The sequence below is a fragment of the Dermacentor albipictus genome, chromosome 1, assembly GCF_038994185.2.
Source record: "Dermacentor albipictus isolate Rhodes 1998 colony chromosome 1, USDA_Dalb.pri_finalv2, whole genome shotgun sequence".
Lineage (NCBI taxonomy): Eukaryota > Metazoa > Arthropoda > Arachnida > Ixodida > Ixodidae > Dermacentor > Dermacentor albipictus.
The window spans coordinates 465,409,958-465,427,984 of NC_091821.1; the positions used below are offsets into that span (position 1 = coordinate 465,409,958).

The 18,027-nt window shown below is 47.0% G+C and overlaps 1 protein-coding gene across 4 annotated transcripts in view; it reads right to left on the minus strand.

Annotated features, from left to right (window-relative positions):
* Positions 1 to 18,027, minus strand: part of LOC135905612 (uncharacterized) — a 49,844-nt gene that overhangs the window by 24,488 nt on the left and 7,329 nt on the right. For all 4 annotated transcript variants that reach the window (XM_065436564.1, XM_065436562.1, XM_065436563.1 and 1 more), the window contains exons 5-7: positions 10,936 to 10,953; positions 1,828 to 1,860; positions 696 to 722 (exon numbers count right to left, since the gene is read on the minus strand). In XM_065436564.1, coding sequence (XP_065292636.1) covers positions 696 to 722; positions 1,828 to 1,860; positions 10,936 to 10,953 — 78 coding nt within the window. The remainder of the gene's footprint in view (positions 1 to 695; positions 723 to 1,827; positions 1,861 to 10,935; positions 10,954 to 18,027) is intronic.

Below are 18,027 nucleotides of genomic sequence, written 5' to 3' on the forward strand. Positions count from 1 at the left end.
TAACCAGGCACAGCTTGAGGTGAAGATTATTTTTTGCCCACCCGTGAACAAAACTGCATGTCTTGAAGTCGAACGTGGCCATAGTCAACTTATAAGCGAGATTGTTCACGTGCCGCAGTTGCAAAGCTTGCTTACAGCGAACTGAATGCACCAGTGTTTTTATGTATGTGTGCGATAAAGCAGGAAAGTATGGTCGGACTGTCATAAATGACTTGCTGATTCCTTGCAACACTATCAGTTGCGATAGCATATAGAGTACGCACTAAATAGATATCTCCCTTGCCAATGCTTTTAATCTATTATAAAGGACACTTCGAAATACTGCGTTGTTTTAGGAGTGTTCGATTGCAGTCGTAATTGCGAGATAAAATGGTATCTCTCCGAGAATGTTGACAAAAGTACAGCTCTCTCGTTGTTTGCTGTCAATCTGCCGAATCTTGGAGTTGCACTTTTTTGCGTTCCTCATTGGTTGACTTGCTTCCTTGGTTAAGACAACCTTTTCTAAATTTAAAGAATACTTGGCGTAAAAGGTAAGTCCTATTAAAGTTACGCGTCCATCTGTCAAATCATGACAGACACTGCCATTCGCGGTATTGCAATTGATGTAAGTGTTTCCAATAAAACGGCGTTAATTGGCACACTGGGTAGCACCGACTACGGCTAAAAGTCTTTATGAATGAAATCATGACACTTACTGGGGATTTCTTTAATCACCTTCAAGACTTCGGAGGGCAGGTATGTTAAAGAAACACAAAGAACATAGTTAACTTTGCAAAGCTAGATTAGCGTTTCATAAGAAAATTGCACTCAGCGGCATATTCACGCATCGATTAATTCTTACAGCTGATTTTTCTCAGCTGATTGCACTTGCGGTAGCAGGATTGAGGAGAGTGATCCTCTCCATGAAATCTGAAGTGAACATAGGTCAATTGTTTTTTTTTCTTATTTTGGTTCCTGCAGATTTTCTAAATATCGCCTGTGGCAGATACCTCTCTTGCGGGTTTTCAAATGGCTTTTTTTATGTAGGTAAATTTAGGCGAATATGGAGAAACCAGAATGCCCTAGAAGAGAATCAAACTGCTTCAGAAACTATCGTTTTCTTTAATATTCACTTTTGTGCTAACATTCGCACTACGCGGGAATCGACGTCACACGAGCTCCAGCGGCGAGGCGTAAGGCGGCGTTGCCATCCATTTTCAGCTCGGACTTGCGTTGGTCCCCTCACGTTTTCTCAGGGCTATACATACGGACACGTTGCCTGATTTCCTTACATAATAACCATGAATACTACGCCTGCTCTAAGCAAGTGCTTTTCTAGCAAGTTTCAGCTGTGCTGCAAAGTAAACGTGAATTCACTAGCTTATTTCCGGCTAATCATGCTTTCGCCAGTGCTCCGATGAAGTCATCCGTTAACAGAGCAGAGGTCCCCGAGAGCGTCTGCATCGCTGCGGTCACATCAAACTTTCGAGCCTTAAGAAAGGCAATGACGGCTGTTGCGCGCCGCGTGGTGTGAGAGTGGGTAAATTTACCTCAGATATAATTTAAGGCAGCGAAAGTCTGCTTTTTCGTATTAACTTCGTACACACTTATTATGGTTTTGGTAAGCCTAATGAAGACAGTGTCTTAATGTAATCATTTTAAACTTTAGCGGGCTGGCGACACGCAGAACGCCTTCACCGAATCTCAACAGCACTTTTTAACTGGGTTGCTATTTTGGTGTTAATTGATATGCACAGTACCGCAACTGAATATCTCCGAGAACGGTAACCTAAGAGTATGTCTAATAGCACACGTATGTGCCAGTATGTTAGATATTATGAAGCGTACCGTAGTGAGTTGCCACGTCATCTTCCAACGTATCTGTAAGAAAAAAATCAAACAACCGCACAAAATTTCAACAGTGCGAAGCCCAAGTGAAGCGGTGCTAGAAAACAAGCGTTCTCATTTTTCCGTTGTACTCTGTTTAGCAATTCCTGGAAGTTGTCTCCATAGGCCGCGGTAATATCAAAAGACTCCTTAGGGCAACGTCGATTGTATGTGACCACTTCGCTTTCCGTTTCAGTAGCAGTTAACTTTCAAGAAGATTGTTATTACCAAACTAGCACTGCATTTCCTCTTTATTGGAGCTTAATCGCTTTGTTTGTGAAGCATTCATGTAGAAAATGGTGGCACATGCATCCGTTGCAGATGAATGACAACGTTCATGCATCATCAATATTTTTTATTGGTATGTAGATGGACGGCAAAATGATGCGTTTTTAAGCAGCGTTGCAATATGCCGATGGCTCGTAGGCCTCGGAAAACAGACCGTAGGTCTTCCTACTTTGTTCATTATTCGTTGCCTCATATGACACCAGGCAACATTAGCCTCTCCTTAGGAAGCATTGACTGACTGCTCGAAAAACATCCACCTGCTTCGAGAAGTGTTCAGGGAAACCGTATACACAAGTGTTCGAACTATCCACACGAGAAGTTGGGGAGGGAAACAAAACGGCCAGGTACGCCCACATACTGACACCTACACAATCAGAAGGAAAAGGGTAATAACAATCCCACTGACTGATGGAAAGAAGGCAAATAGCCACACAAAAGGGAGACCGTGCGCAGCTGTGTAAATTTAGTACGGCTTAAAGTGTAGGATGTGTACAGTTTCAAGATGGGGCTACGTTGTCGCGACACCATCCGAAAAGGACCTCGTACTCAACGTTACTAACGGCTTAGCATTTTCTAGGACAGGTTTGGCCGGTGGTCGGGGATCCGCATTAGAAGTCGATCGCAAATTTGGAAAGTCATCACTCTGTGGCACAGCTTGTAGCGGCTAGCCTCTGAATTATGTAGCTTGCTGATTTGCACTAGCACTTACATAAGGGACTCTTCGGCGTGTTGAGCAAACTACACGGAAGCGTGGCGTCGAGCATGGTTTGTGCATTGCGTCCGTAAACAAGCCTGAACCGGGTCAAGCGAGTTGTTTTAGATCGAGAGCTTTACTAACCGCGTCGAGCCGAGTTTCGCCGTCAACAGGAATCTGGTCTTCATTTGACCACCTTTGCGCTGTAGCCTTGGAAGCGCATCACGTGACTCGCCGCGCCGAGCTCCATGCCCCCTCCACCTTCGCGCAAGCACTCTTCGCAGCTGTGTCGCCGTCTGACCACGTAAGTCGCTGCTCGACTGGCTAAGAGGAACGTTGCACTCGCCTAGTGAGAGCGAGCTTGGCCATGGATGACAGCGAGGCCGGGCTGTCTTTTCTGAGCGTTGCGCGGGAGCGGGATGCTTTGAGCCGTCGTCCCAGAGCAGCGTCTGACCACCTTGAAGATATCGCCTGGCGAACTCCTTTACTGGAGAGGGTCCGGAATGGAACAGGAGTCGCACCATCGAGAACAGTGTAGCGACCGTGTTCGCGCCCTGTACGTTTGTGCTTATACGCTGTGCATGATCGTGGCGTCTCTTTGCATGCCTAGCACTTGTGCTTTCCCTGTTGCCCAACAGGCGTTACACCGTCGAGCGATGGGTGTCTGCCGAAGCCTAATCACAGTCATGTCTAGCCACCGATCTAAGCACAGCCATCATACCTGGCTTAACGATGATTGTATACTTAAGTAATATAATTACAGCTAAATCAAAGGTTAACCAAGTGAAATCGAGACTCAACCAGGGTGAACCAAGCGTTCGCCTTGCATATCCAGGGTTAGCTGAGCTAAGCCGCAGCCAAACTTTTTGGCGTTGTGGTATTACACACAAGTGTGAATAACCGGAGAATTTCGTCTCATGTTTCTTGCTGGATGTCGACGTCCAAGTTTGTAGATAGCTTTGGTAGCCAAGTATGTCAAAATGTGTAAATAAATACTGTAGGTGGCGTGAAATTACCAAACAATGCTATTCTTACTTCGGGCGCCAAACCTACTTCGCTCGGATTAGATGTCTTCCTTCCGTAAACCCCAAAGAATAAGCTAGCAACTGCTTTTGGGGATGTAATCAGTGCCCATACTTTCCAACGCATACCGCGAGAGAGTACGTATGGCAGGTATCGGAGAGCCTTTTACTGTGAAAGCAGCCAGTAAAGCACACATTTTTGGCCTTTTGGCTATCCCAGCATATCAATCATCTGCCTTGATTTCACTGCCTTGTTATGTGCCACATTGAACTACCCAGCCTAGCCATACCCACCTAGACTGCTGTGCCTTTTGCATTCCACTCTGTCCTTACCCTACACCTCGCCTTGCCTTGCCCATCTGTGCTTTGATTTACGTTGCTTCTTTCTCTTTCCTGGCCTACATGTCTGTCTGATTCTTGTCTGCACTGCCTAGTATTCCTGTATATGCCAGTTTTGCGCTAGCTGGCGTTACCTCGTTCTGCCTTGCATGCTGCAACAGTGTTTGCTTGCCCTACTTGCTTGCCCGCCTATCTGCTTGCTCAACACTGAACTGCCTTGTCTAGTCCTGCATTGTTCGGTATTGCTTTGCCCTTCCTGTCTGCCTGGTACTTCCGTGCTCTGCCTTGCCTTGTTTAGACTTTTATTTGCCAGCCGTGCCTTGCCCACCGTGACTAATTGCTTGCACTCCCTCCGCTGCTTTGCCTCACCCCATACCGTAGTTCCTTACCCTACCAAGTTTTGCATATCTCCACTGTCTTGATCAAACTTGTTCGTTGTGCCACACCATACCCTACGTTACCCTGCCCTGCGCACTTCCTACGCCTTCGCTTCCGCATTGTATCGCCCGTGTGTCTTGCGCCTTAACCTGCCTTACCTCATCTCATAGGTCGGCCTAATAAGGCTGCACTCACTGATACTCACTCAACAATATTTTCGTCGCCTATATACTCATTCACAATCACGTATACTCGCACTCGTCGGCACTCACTCACATTTCTACTTACGGCCATTCATATTCACCAGCACTCTCTCACGTCCATACTCACTTCCATTCCGACTTAACAGCTCCGGCTCACGATCATATTCGCCTCTGCTATTGCTACCAAGCACTCTGTCAGCTACATATACTCGTGTACACTCAAACTCAATGTCTCAGACTTTCATTCGTACTCACCTTAACCGGCACCCCTGTGTTTACTCATGTCTACTAAACCTCACCTGCTCACAATACCGTTCATGCGTCTACACATGCCTCGTCACTTATCTCACGCCTTTGAAATTATTGCAGAGTGCGTCAGCGCACACATGAGGCAGTAAGCGTTGGGTTTTTCCATTCAAGCCTGGCTGCCTGCCTCCGCGCCTCGTTCTCACCGACACTTTCTCGCACTGCCTTGCTCTGCATTGTTGTCCCAAGCCTCATACCGTCTTCCTTCTCCTTCCCTCCCTAACTGCCTGCCTGCCTGCGCTGCCCTGCCTTAGACATTCATTTAGTCTCTACTTAGCTACATAGTTCCATGTGCTGTTTCATCTTGCATGACCTTGTCCTGCCCTTGTTACCTGTCTTCAGACATGTAGAACTTCAGACATCAAAAGTATCAGTGATATTTAAGGGTGGTGACATCAACGACTTCTCTAATTACAGGCCAGTTTCAATTATTCCGGTGTTTTCAAAATGCATTGAAAGGCTGATATATGAACGCATGTCCAGCTTTTCAATAAAGCACAGCATTATCACGCCATGTCAGTACGGTTACAGAAGAGGTTGCTCAACCGAAAGGCCCTTCTCTGCCAAAAATAATACCTGTGTCACACGGGCACATTTGGAAGGCCTTCCAGTCGACGGCCTTCGAAACGCCACAACTCTATCGACTCAAACGAGTTGTCGCGCTGCTACACGGCACTTTTGAAAGGCCGTTGAGCGGTTCAGGCGTTTCTCGCAAAATTGTGTGGCGCTGCGGATCTTTATTTTCGTTTTCATGTCACGAAAGTTAAACAACTATAAAACATCTTAAAAACCCTATAATTTCTTTTGTTTGTTTATGCACAAACATTTGTTTATACATCGCCATACATATATTTTTAGTTTTCAAGTTGTTGAGTAGCGAAACTGCGGCAACGCTTGCGCCGCTCGATGCGGCCGCCGTTTTGGTGTGTGTTCGCACATGTCAAGTGGCAAAAATACTTTATTGAATAATTAATAACACTCATATATAGTATTTTTAGAGCATTTTGGTTTGATGTTTTTTTCTAACCGTGAGTACGAGCACACTGTGAACGAGAGGGCATGTACGCGCTGTTTCCGCTTCCGTTGCTCAAAGGCCGTCGAGATTTCGATAGAGTTAATTATGGGGTTTTACGTGCCAAAACCACTTTCTGATTATGAGGCACGCCGTAGTGGGGGACTCCGGAAATTTCGACCACCTGGGGTTCTTTAACGTGCACCTAAATCTAAGCACACGGGTGTTTTCGCATATCGCCCCCATCGAAATGCGGCCGCCGTGGCCGGGATTCGATCCCGCGACCTCGTGCTCAGCAGCCTAACACCATAGCCACTGAGCAACCACGGCGGGTGATTTCGATAGAGTTGTAAGGTGCTCCGTTGACTCGATAGACTGTTGACTCGATGGCCTTCGAAACGGCCCGTGTGGCAGCTTGAATTTGACCTTTGGGTTAACTGACTATCGGTTGGAAGGCCTTCCAAACGCCCGTGTGACACGGGTATAACACATTTTGCCGTCCTTTGAAAATCGATTATGCACACTAGGCACACGTTATTTACTCTAAAGCATTTGACTCCATTCATCAACAGCCCTTACTTGAGAAACTGCTTTAGAGGCACTTTTCTAACACTTCTCACATCGTACTTTCACCATCATCGGCAGCAAGCCAATGTCAACGGTTTTCTATCTGAAGTAAAACTAATTGATGCTGGTATGCCTCAGGGCAGTATCTTAGGCCCATTACTCTTCAACAAATATGTGAATGATATTAAACATAGACACTAAAACAAAATTTATAGTATACCCAGACAGTACAAGTATTTCCATAAGAGAGTATGATCCTTCTAGCCTCATAGAAAAAGGCAACGTGGCATGAGCTAAACTTCACGCTTGGAGTGTCGCTAACTCACCAAACTGAAATGCTGCAAAGACGAAAGCAGTTTTATTTTGCCCTCAACCTAAAGCACTCAACATAACCAGCAGTCTAAAAATTGGGTCAACATATGTACCAATATCGCACGAAGCTAAAAGTCTTGGCGTCGTTCTTGAAGAACACATGACGTGGACATTCCCCCCCCCTCCCCTAGTAAATGAAACATTAGATAAAGTTTCAAAAACTGTAGGGCTTTTGCGTAAATATCGCTACATCCTGCCTCAGAATATAAAATTGTTAATTTACAAATCCCTGTTTTTGTCAGAATTATCGTAGTGCTACTTAGTATGGGGGCACGATAACACAAACACTCAGAAAATACAGAAACTTCAAAAGAAAGCCCTTCGCAACATCGTTAATGCTGCATACGATGCACGCACGGAACCAATCTTTAAGGCTCTAAATCTATATTACCAGTGAATGAGCTTTACCTTGTAATGTTAAATAAACGCTATAAATTGGAATTGAAAAATAACAATTCATTTCTTACTGAATTGTTCGGACCAGGCCGGCTTGAGAATGTCCGTACATTGAGAATATATGAACTTTGCTAAGTGCTTATAACAAGTACGGCACTCACATGTTAAAATACCAGATACCTGCGCTGCTTAATAATCCTGCGTTTCAAATATAATAGAATTCCACAACTAATTGTCTGATTTTCCTTGCTGTGATGTTCTATTTTTCAGTGTCTTTTGCTTTCGCAACATAATGTGTAATCTCATGCAGTATTTCATGTACTCGTGTGAACCTATCGTGTGTTCAAACGTATTTCGTTTATTTTATTTTTTTTACACAATGGTTTGTTATTATGCTTTTTTACTAATATTTATGACAGTAGCAGCTGATTTAAGACCGTACAAAATACACCTGACTTCTGTACGCTGTTCGGTTTATTTTTGTTGGCGCGCTGTATTTGTTATGCGCCTTGTCTGCCAGTACTCGGGGGTGCAGACCTCGTCAAGCCTGATGGGTGGCTTTTTGTCTGTGCCCACAAAGTGTCTTTGATACTGAAAAGATTGATTGATTGATTGATTGATTGATTGATTGATTGATTGATTGATTGATTGATTGATTGATTGATTGATTGATTGATTGATTGATTGATTGATTGATTGATTGATTGATTGATTGATTGAACCTGCGTTGCCTGCCCTGCGAAATCGGTCCCGTTTTGCTCGGCCGTGATTACCTTTGCAACCTTCCTGGCTGCCGAGGTTATTGACTACCTTTTCTTGACCTGACTGATCTGTTACGCTGTACACCTCTGGTCCATTGCGCGCAAACATTCCATATATACATGCCTTGCCTTGCACCTGTGCCCGCCTATCCCCGCCTTGCCTAGCCAAACTTAGCTTCCTTAGGCTGCTTCGCACTACCTTGTCTCGCCATCATTCGTGCCTGCTTCGGCCTTTAAGAAGCCGTAAAACAACTTTTTTGAAGCACCAAAAAATGCTACAATCATCTCAGTATGACTGTAAACACTAATTCATTTAGCATTCGATCAATATAGCGATACATTGTACTGCCACCATCGAAACGAGTTATGTATGAGGCGTGTGGTGCAGCGCCACTCCTCTTTCACGCTTCATTAGGAACATTTGGCACCATCTAGCGGCGTCGCCGTGCAGCGAGCGCATGACCTCCGAAATGCATGGCACGCTGGGGCGCGCGAATGCTGAAAATCGCATCATCCGCTAGCCCTGGGCTCGCCTCTCGCGTTTCTTGCTGGACACGCTGCGCCATCTAGTGCCGCTGACGAGAAGTCCGTGCGGGGCCTCCGAGCGAAGATGCGAGGCACGCCGGTGCATGCGAGCGCTGAGGTTTGCACTCTCGCTTGTCACACGCCCTATGGCGCATACTCAGAGAGCCGAGTTGGCGAGACGTCTACTAAAAAGTGACACATACTCAATGCATTCATGGCCCCGCTCGAGAATGCGCTGACGGGAAAAAAGTTCATTGAAAAGCGGCACATACACATTGCATTTGTTGGCTGCCTGCTAAAGCGCAAGGTTACGGTCCTTGAGGAACCCGTGTAACGTGGTTTCGATTCCGCTCAGCAACAAAGAAATTGAAAGAACCTTCTTTTTCCATTGCAAAGGGGCAGGATATTAGTGGCACATGCTTAATTACCCAAATGGAAGTCAAAGATGTTCGTTGAAGAACGGCACACACCTACTGCCACGCAGCCAGTGCCAAAAATTGGAATCAGAAAGGTTCATTGAAGCACACCTCAAACCATGCGGAACGTATCAATTGCTCCAATTGGCATCAAGCAAAATAAAGCGACAGTCACTTCAGCGTGCTCGAAACAGGATGAAGGCGAAAGCGTGCGCGCTCAACAGACAGTCATTAAATTGCTTGACAATGTCATTCGAGTGCGTTCTTACTTATTGTTTGCTCGCACCAAAGGTCGTGGGTTCGAGTACCTTAGTTTACTCTGTCTTAATTATGTGTACCTTAAGAGCTTCGCCTTAACACCAAAGGTCGTGGGCTCGACTTCCACATAAGCTCGAGGGATCGACTCCCGCCGAAGGACGTGGGTTTGAATGCCTAGATTACCTCCATCCTAATTAACTTTACCTTTTTAGGCGTGATGAGCGGCACCGGAGCCAGGTGGGGAAGATGACGACGAATCCGCGAGCAGTGGCACGAGCGCGTGTTTGCACGAGCCGGCGTCACACGAATTTCTGTACCACACGCCGCGCTTTCCAGACCATTGGGGATATAAACCACTTAAGGCTTCCGCCTTGAACGTTTCATTGAAGAGCGGTATATACCAGTCCCACATCTATGTACAGCGGTCCATGTCAGTGTGAAAGAGACTCGTTGAAAAGCGGCACACGCTGGCACTTTGACCGGTCGTTGGTTACTTTCGAACTGTGTTCGCTCAGCACAGCAGCCCCATGCTTTACCCTTTTTGTCATGCACTACCCAGTGACCCAGGAAGGCGGGAAAACGGTTAGAGTCATAGATACACAGACAGACAATTAGCCCACTGAAAAAGCGTCAGGTAGCCTAAATATACTAAAGATTAAAACACCTTCTAAAGAGTGTTCTGCCTCACGGGAATTTGTTTCCAAAATAATTTTCATTCTGAAACACCTAACCGGAGCGAAAATACCACAAGCGCCGTATTTACTTTTCTAATGTTTCTGAGCGTCCTTTATTCCAACGTATCCGTCTAAGGAAACCATGCGCACGTCAACGTGTGCCAGTCACCGGCAGCTTCGTCACGGCTGATATGTCTCTTTCAAAACAACGTGTTTCGCATCCCGCTTGTGAACTCCACGCACTGCGTACGACCGCAATATATTTGACTGAGATGTTCACCATGGCGTATATAATGCGTGGAAGGTGTTTTTTTTTCATACAGAGTAGTAGTTCGCGGCGTCGTTATTGAATGCTACATATGGTCTGGTAGGCTAATGGCACGAGCGAGGCGAGTGCGCCATGCTACTGTAGCAATGAAAGTCATTTGTCAGTAGTTAAGCAACTCTGCCGGCTTGCAGGCCTCTGAACTGGTCGTTAGCTTGTTAGCCTGCGCTACATATCTTATTCAAGCATAGGAAATTTAACATAGATGTCGTTTGACTCAACGTTGGATGAAAAAGCTTTTGAATTTAATCTTCAAGTTGAAATTGAAGCTTGAAGAAAACTCATCGCTATGGATAAATCTGCCCTTCAATATGCATGGTCCTGGCCCTTGAATACTGTGGACTAGAAACACCTTCAAAGAAGCCTTTTTACAAAGACAAACGCGGTTTTTGTATTCTAGCAGTTTTTGCAGCGCAATGGGTTTGAAAAAATAAAGACGTTCTTCTTTTCGTTTTTGTTGCGTAAATCTCTAGAGACCGTTTTGTTTTATGCGTAATCAGTGAAGAAAAGGAAAAGACATGCTCGGTACTTACTTCGTTCGTAACGGGTATCTAAAGAATAGATGAGGTAAGGATGCAGAATGAATAAGTACATAGATTCACAGACGTACCTGTGTAGAATGCCGCTCTTTGCAATATATACTGTTGCTAATCTGGAAGCGATATATAAGTGAAGTCTAAGAAAATATACCTTCGGGTTTGTTGGTTTTTACTCAATGATTCGCAACACCAGACAACGGTCGAACGATTTGCCCTGATGTTCGGTTACGTTTGTCTAAATGCTGTCCGCTGCAGGTTATTCATCGCAGGCTTCGGGCATTTAATGTGGTGTAACCAGTCTTGGCTTTCTATGGACCTTTATCTTCAGATATCAAAATGCTGAGGCCCCGATTGCTTGAACACCACTGGCCCAGCATAACAAGACTTGTACACGTAAAAAAAGTTCACGTGTTCTTGTGTAGCTATATGTGCATATTCGCTTTTCTACCCTCATGATAGGACAGTGCATGACTCTATTGAGAATGTACTAATATTTCACAAAGTTGCTGGGACAAGGATAAGCCAATTGCGCTGTATCTTTTGACTTGAATCTCTTTTTGCTAAAAGAAAATGTCCATATTAACCATCCTAATATTGTTAGCGAATCTTCACGTATATAAAATCCTTTTGATCTGCTGCCCCTCCTCACATTGGGTCCTCTAAGAAAGGTAGTAAAGCTTCGTGTTCGAAGCAACACCCTACTTTCTCGTTGATGGCGCTTGGACGTCCCAAAGCAACATAATGGTTATGAGGGCCATTTTAATGTTTGTCAAAGCAAGATGACTTGCCCGTAGTATGTGGTGCCACTATGTCGACAGCCATAATCAGGGAATGAACAAACACATTCATTTTGCAAGAAATCAATATGTAGGCAAAGCACTCACGGCTATACCAAAAGGTATTGCTCCCAAAAATGACAAACCCAATGACCACTTTTATTGCGAAAGCAATACTGCTCGAGGTTTCCGCTCTTGGCCGTCGTCCCGGAGAACCCACCATTGACCTTTAGCGTGACCTATGTGTGACTTCATACCAGCTGTGGAAAAGTGGGGCCCCAGCTCGGCTCGTCGCGATAGTCCCAGCGAATCCTCCATACTGCAGCTGCGCGCTGCTGCCGCGAGGGGCGCTCGCTGTACGTGACGTCATGCCAGCTGTGAAAAAGCGCCCCCCCCCCTCCGAACTCGGCTCGTCGCGATCGTCCCAGCGAATCCTCCTCGCGCCCCTGCCGTGTGGGAGGCGCTCGCTCTACGTGACGTCATGCCAGCTGTGGAAAAGCGGCCCCCCAACTCGGCTCGTCGCAGTCGTCCCAGCGAAGTCTCCACGGTATGTCGGATGATGTGTATAAGGTGAAGCTGCAACGAGGTGCTGCAGCTAAGAAGCGGCGGCGTGTGGAAGAAACGGATGAAGAGCGAAAACAACGTTTAGCTAAATGGCGTGCATATTATGCAGCCAGGCGAATGCGTTCAACATCTCTTGATCTGGGTGCATCTAAAAGTATCATGCATGCTCTCAATGCTGACGTGGCTTTGGCGACACCTGATCGTTCGACAGCAAGCCTTATGGATGGTTTAAATGGCGACGATACTGCATCTACACGTTCGATGAGCAGTATGGAGCTCTACAACCTGAACAGAAGATTGCTTTCGCTATCCACTAGGCTTAGCCAAGCTAAGCCTCTGCCAATTTTTTTTTCTGTCTGGTGTCCCCAACCAAGAAAATATCTACTATAGGCGAAATAAAGACAGTGTTTGGAGTGCTTTTATTTTAAGATTGTTTCTGCTAACAAAATGCGCAGTCAGACTGGTATATCGTAAAGGCTCCATTGAGAACAAATTGCATCACACGTCTAACTCCACGTGCCATAAGGGGCATGCAGCATTTTGCTTCAACAGAAAGGAAGCCTCCATTGCAAAGGACGTTTCATAATCAAGATGCACATGCAAATAAAATCTGTTGCTGCAGCTAGAAAAAGTGCGCGCGAAAAAAAGCATTTCTACTTAGTCTTACTGATTGCACTGCTAGACGGGATATAAGCGTCGCATCGGTGAGAATGTCTGCAGGAGTAAAATGAAACTGTATACCATGTGCTGCACAAAACAATGGAGGTCTAGGCCAAGTGTAGAACCCACAAGAAGTTATATAAAACAAATTGCAACAAGCACTTAGAACGACGTATGAAACATTCTTTCTAAAAGGTGTAGTTGTGGGAAAACAATTAGGCCACAAAGAATAGTATTCGTACTTTGCAGTATGTACTGGCAAAGTAAACTTGTTTTAGTCCCAAGAAATTTGTTAGACTCGAACAGTAGCCTCATAAAAAGAAAAGTTCACTGAAAAGAAAATTTTCTTCAAATGCGCAAAAACACATTACTACGCATTAACTACGAGATGAGATCAGAAATTACTGGGGCTATTTACATGGCGTCTCTGAAAAAGTGCTGCAACGATTTCAGCGCAAAGCATTTACAACATACGACGCTGATTACCAATTTTTTTCAAAACAGCACCTTCCTAGCTATATACGTAACTTTTTCACGGACGTCAGTATAACCGCATTTATTACTATCGCTGCAGGAAGAAAGCAGGCCCACGAGTGCAAAATAATTCATCTTTACAACTGATGTATATGGCATTCCGGCAACTGCCAGACTCCTTCTTCCTCTAGACCAATTATTCTTCTTCCTTCCCTTCACCATAACATCACCCTCCCGGCAGAGTAGCTCCGTCCCGCTGCAAGTTATAGAGCCTCACCTAATGGGGGGACATAGGGCTTGAGCCTGACGATGTGAACAATATCGCTGGTGTCGTTGGGAGGCACTGAAGGCTGACCGACTGGGGCGATCTCGTATGTCACGTCAGACAGTTGGCGTAAGATCTTGTACGGGCCAGAATAACGGGAAAGTAGTTTTTTTCCGACAAGCCGACTTGACGTGAAAGCGTCCAGAGAAGGACAAGGAAACCAGGTGAAAAATGGGAGTCTTGGTGCCGAAGGCCGTACCGTCCCATTTGAGAAGCTTGCGAGGCTGGGAGGCGATGACGGGCGACATCTCGGGCCTGGGCGGCTAAGTCAATAGCATCGCGAGCATAACCAGTGCTGGGTGATTGAACTGCGGAAGGTAGCAACGTGTAAAAGGGCAAGGTGGGGTCGCAGCCATACAACAGGTACAATGGTGAAAATCCGGCAGTGTCGTGACGGGACGAGTTGTACGCGAAAGTGATGTATGGTAAAGTGACGTCCCAGTCGCGGTGATCGTCGGAAACGTACATGGCCAGCATTTCAGTTAGCGTGCGGTTGAGTCGCTCAGTGAGGCCGTCCGTTTGAGGGTGGTACGCGGTAGCAGTCTGGTGTTCTGTAGGATATGAATGGAGCAGATCATCGATGAGCTTCGATAGAAAGAAGCTGCCGCGATCCGTCAGCAACTGGCGAGGAACGCCGTGGTGCAGGATGACGTCATATAGTAAGAAGTCGGCGACATCTGTGGCGAAGCTGGTTCGTAGCGCTCGTGCGATGGCATATCTCATGGCAAAATTGGTTGCCACAGCAATTCATTTGTTTCCTTTGATGGAAATTCTGAAGGGGCCAAGGAGGTCTAGGCCCACACGGAAGAAGAGCTCTGTAGGGATATCAACTGGTTGCAGCAAATCAGCGCGAGGCATAGCAGGCGTCTTCCGGCGCTGACACAGGTCACAAGAAGCGACATAACGGCGCACAGAGCGATAAATGCCGGGCCAGAAGAAACGGCACCACAGGCGATCGTATGTACGAGTGATGCCCACATGTCCAGCAGTAGGAGCGTCGTGAAATTCCTGGAGCACGGCGAGTCGAAGGTGCTTGGGAACGACTAGGAGGAGCTCCGGGCCGTCAGGACGAACGCTACGACGGTATAACGTTCAATCGCGCAAGGTGAACATCCGGAGGGACGGGTCATTGAGCGAGGAGCTTAGGCATTCCATAAGTGTTCGAAGAACAGGATCTTTGCGCTGCTCGTCACCAGTATGGAGGAAGCCGGACAGGGATAGAACACTGATGTCCGAGTCTGCATAGGTATCGTCTGGTTGATCCACGGGTTTGCGGGACAGGTACTCAGCGTCTTTATGCAGGCGCCCTCACGTATACATAACAGAAGATGTGTGTTCTTGTAGACGCGATACCCAACGCGCAAGTCGTCCAGTTGGGTCCTACAAAGAGGAGAGCCAGCAGAGGGCGTGATGATCCTTTACGATGCAGAAGCTCCGACGGAAAAGGTACGGCCGAAATTTCGCGACCGCCCATACGAGCGTGACACATTCTCTCTCAGTAATGGAGTAATTTCCCTCGGGCTTGTAAAGAAGGCGGCTAGCGTAAGCGATGACACGGTCTTGGTCCTGTTGACGCTGAGCGAGGACAGCGTCGATGCCATGACCACTCGTGTCAGTTCGTACTTCAGTGGGCGCAGAAGGTTCAAAGTGCGACAGAATTGGGGAAGTTGTAAGCCGCTCAATCAGGATAGAGAAGGCTTTCTCCTGCAGTGGCCATCAAGAGAACGAGACGTCTTTCTTAAGAAGGTCAGTGAGAGAGTGAGTGATGTCGGCAAAATTTTTCACAAATCGCCAGAAATAAGCGCATAAGCCCAGAAAACTTCGGACATCGTTTGTTGAACAAGGTACAGGAAAATTTCGCACGGCGTGAACTTTCTGTGAATCAGGTTGGATTCCGGTGGCGTTTACGAGATGGCCGAGCATGTTAATTTGACGGCGACTGAAATGGCACTTGGAGGAGTTTAGCTGAAGGCCAGCCCTACAAAACAGGGAGAGTATGGTTGTTAGTCACCGCAGGTGGCTTTCAAAGTTCGCCAAAAGCACAATCACATCGTCGAGGTAACAGAGGCATGTAGACCACTTCAAGCCGCACAAGAGAGAGTCCATCATGTGCTCGAATGTAGCTGTCGCATAGCATAATCCAAAGGGCATGACTTTAAATTGGTACAGACTGTCCGGTGTGATGATGGCGGTTGTCTCGCGGTCCATCTCATCGACGTTAATCTGCCAATAGCCGGAGCGGAGGTCAATTGATGAAAACTATTGGGATCCGTGAAGGCAGTCAAGAGCGTCAACAATGCGAGGCAGGGGATAAACATCCTTCTTTGTTGTTCTGTTGAGGTGACGGTAGTCAACGCAGAAGCTCCACCAGTTGTCTTTATCCTTTACTAAGACAACTGATGGTGCCCACGGGCTTTTGTAAGGTTCACTGATATCTTTGTCCATCATGCTGTCTACCTCTTTCTGTATGATGGCCGTTTCTGTTGCGGCGACACGATATGGCCGCCTATGAATGGGGCTGCGTCACCGGTGTTGATGCGATGTGTGACAACAGATGTGTGGCCAAGTGGATGGTCGTGCAGATAAAAAATGTCGCCATAAGATGACAGGAGGTGACGAAGAGCTGTTGTTTGCTCGGAAGGAAGGTCAGGGGCGATAATCTCAGCAATATCGTCCGCAGGCGTCGAGTACGGACGAGTGGGTGACAAAGAGTCGTTGGTACTGAGGAACGATTCAGCGGTCAAAGAAGACACCTCAAATTGTTCCAAAGGAGTTATATGCGCTACGGCGATACCGTGTGGTGGCACATGCGACGAAAATCCAAAATTGAGGATCGGCACGCGAGCGCAGTTTTCGCGGATCCGGATTAACGTACTCGGTAGGGCAATATTGTGCGACGAAACCACGTCAGTAAGCGGCGACACGACCTTATCATCATCAGATACCGGAGGACAGGGCGTCAGGAGGACATTTGTCGCCGCCTGTGGAGACAGCGTTGCAAACTCAGCAGAACAAAAGCGGTGTGAAGCACACGTTGTTGCGTCGGCAGGAAGCGGCAGATCCAACTGTACAACACCTGCGGAGCAGTCAATTTGGGCAGAGTGTTTCGAAAGGAAGTGGAGGCCGAGAATTAGGTCGTGCGGACAGTGTTCAAGGATGATAAATACAACAACGGCATAATGGCCCCCGATGGTCACACGTGCTGTGCACATTCCAAGGACAGGTGAATTACTCCCATTGGCCACTCGCACGGTGGGGCGGGTGTCAGAACCTTTTTGAGCCTTCGGCGGAGAGCAGCGCTCATAACTGAAAGCTGCGCTCCTGTATCAACCAGAAATCTTACAAGAACGCCATGAACTTCAAAGTCCAGTAGGTTTCCACATGTAGGCACGGTCAACAGAGGATTTGTGGGCCGAATCGGAGTTGCAGCTACACTTCCGGGAGCTGCACCGCCTACTTTCCCGAAGCGAAGCGACCGGTTGCGGAAGGGGACAAAGAGCGGTGAACGAGAGGCGAGCGGCACCTGGGACCTTGCGGGGACGGGGAGTGGCTTGATCTTGGTGGAGCACTGTCGGCGCTGGTGTTCCTTGTCGGCGCAGAGAGTGAGAAAGTACGATTGTCTGGTACTTGGTGGTTGTGAGACGGCCACCGAGGAGGCGACGACCAGTGGTTGCGGCAATGACGGGCGATGTGCCCTATACCGGAACACTTAAAACAGATGAGCTTATCACCACTGCGCCCCAGTCAGCTGGGTTGCGATGCAGTGGCGGAAAGCTTTGCGTCTGGAAGCGAGCGGCCTGAGAAATCTGGTAGGTGTTTGTATGGAGGACAGAGCATTTCAAGGTTAAGTGTCAAATTTATGAAGAATTCCGCACGTCCCAGGACGCTCACCATAAAATGTTGGGCTGGCATTAATATTACGACAAACGTCTCCATCCGGGACAGGTCTTTACATTTCAGATCATAAAGTGGACCGTACAGTCATTGACGTGGAAGGGCCCCGAATTTTCAGGACCTAAGTCACTGCAGAGAGAACACGCATGGAAGAGATCGCTGATGGTGCCTTTGTTTTGGGCATTACCCGGCGACAAACAGAACCGGCGGCGAGCGAGCCGTGTTTCCACACACTTTCATTTCTATTTTCCTTATCATTTCTACACTTCAAATACTACCACATTTAGTTTTTCATATTCACTTCATGACTTCGAGGTGGGGTGGCCTCATATGACTGATTAACAAAACCGAACCCCTCGGTGCCCGTTCTTTTCCATATAAGCATTCTTTTGT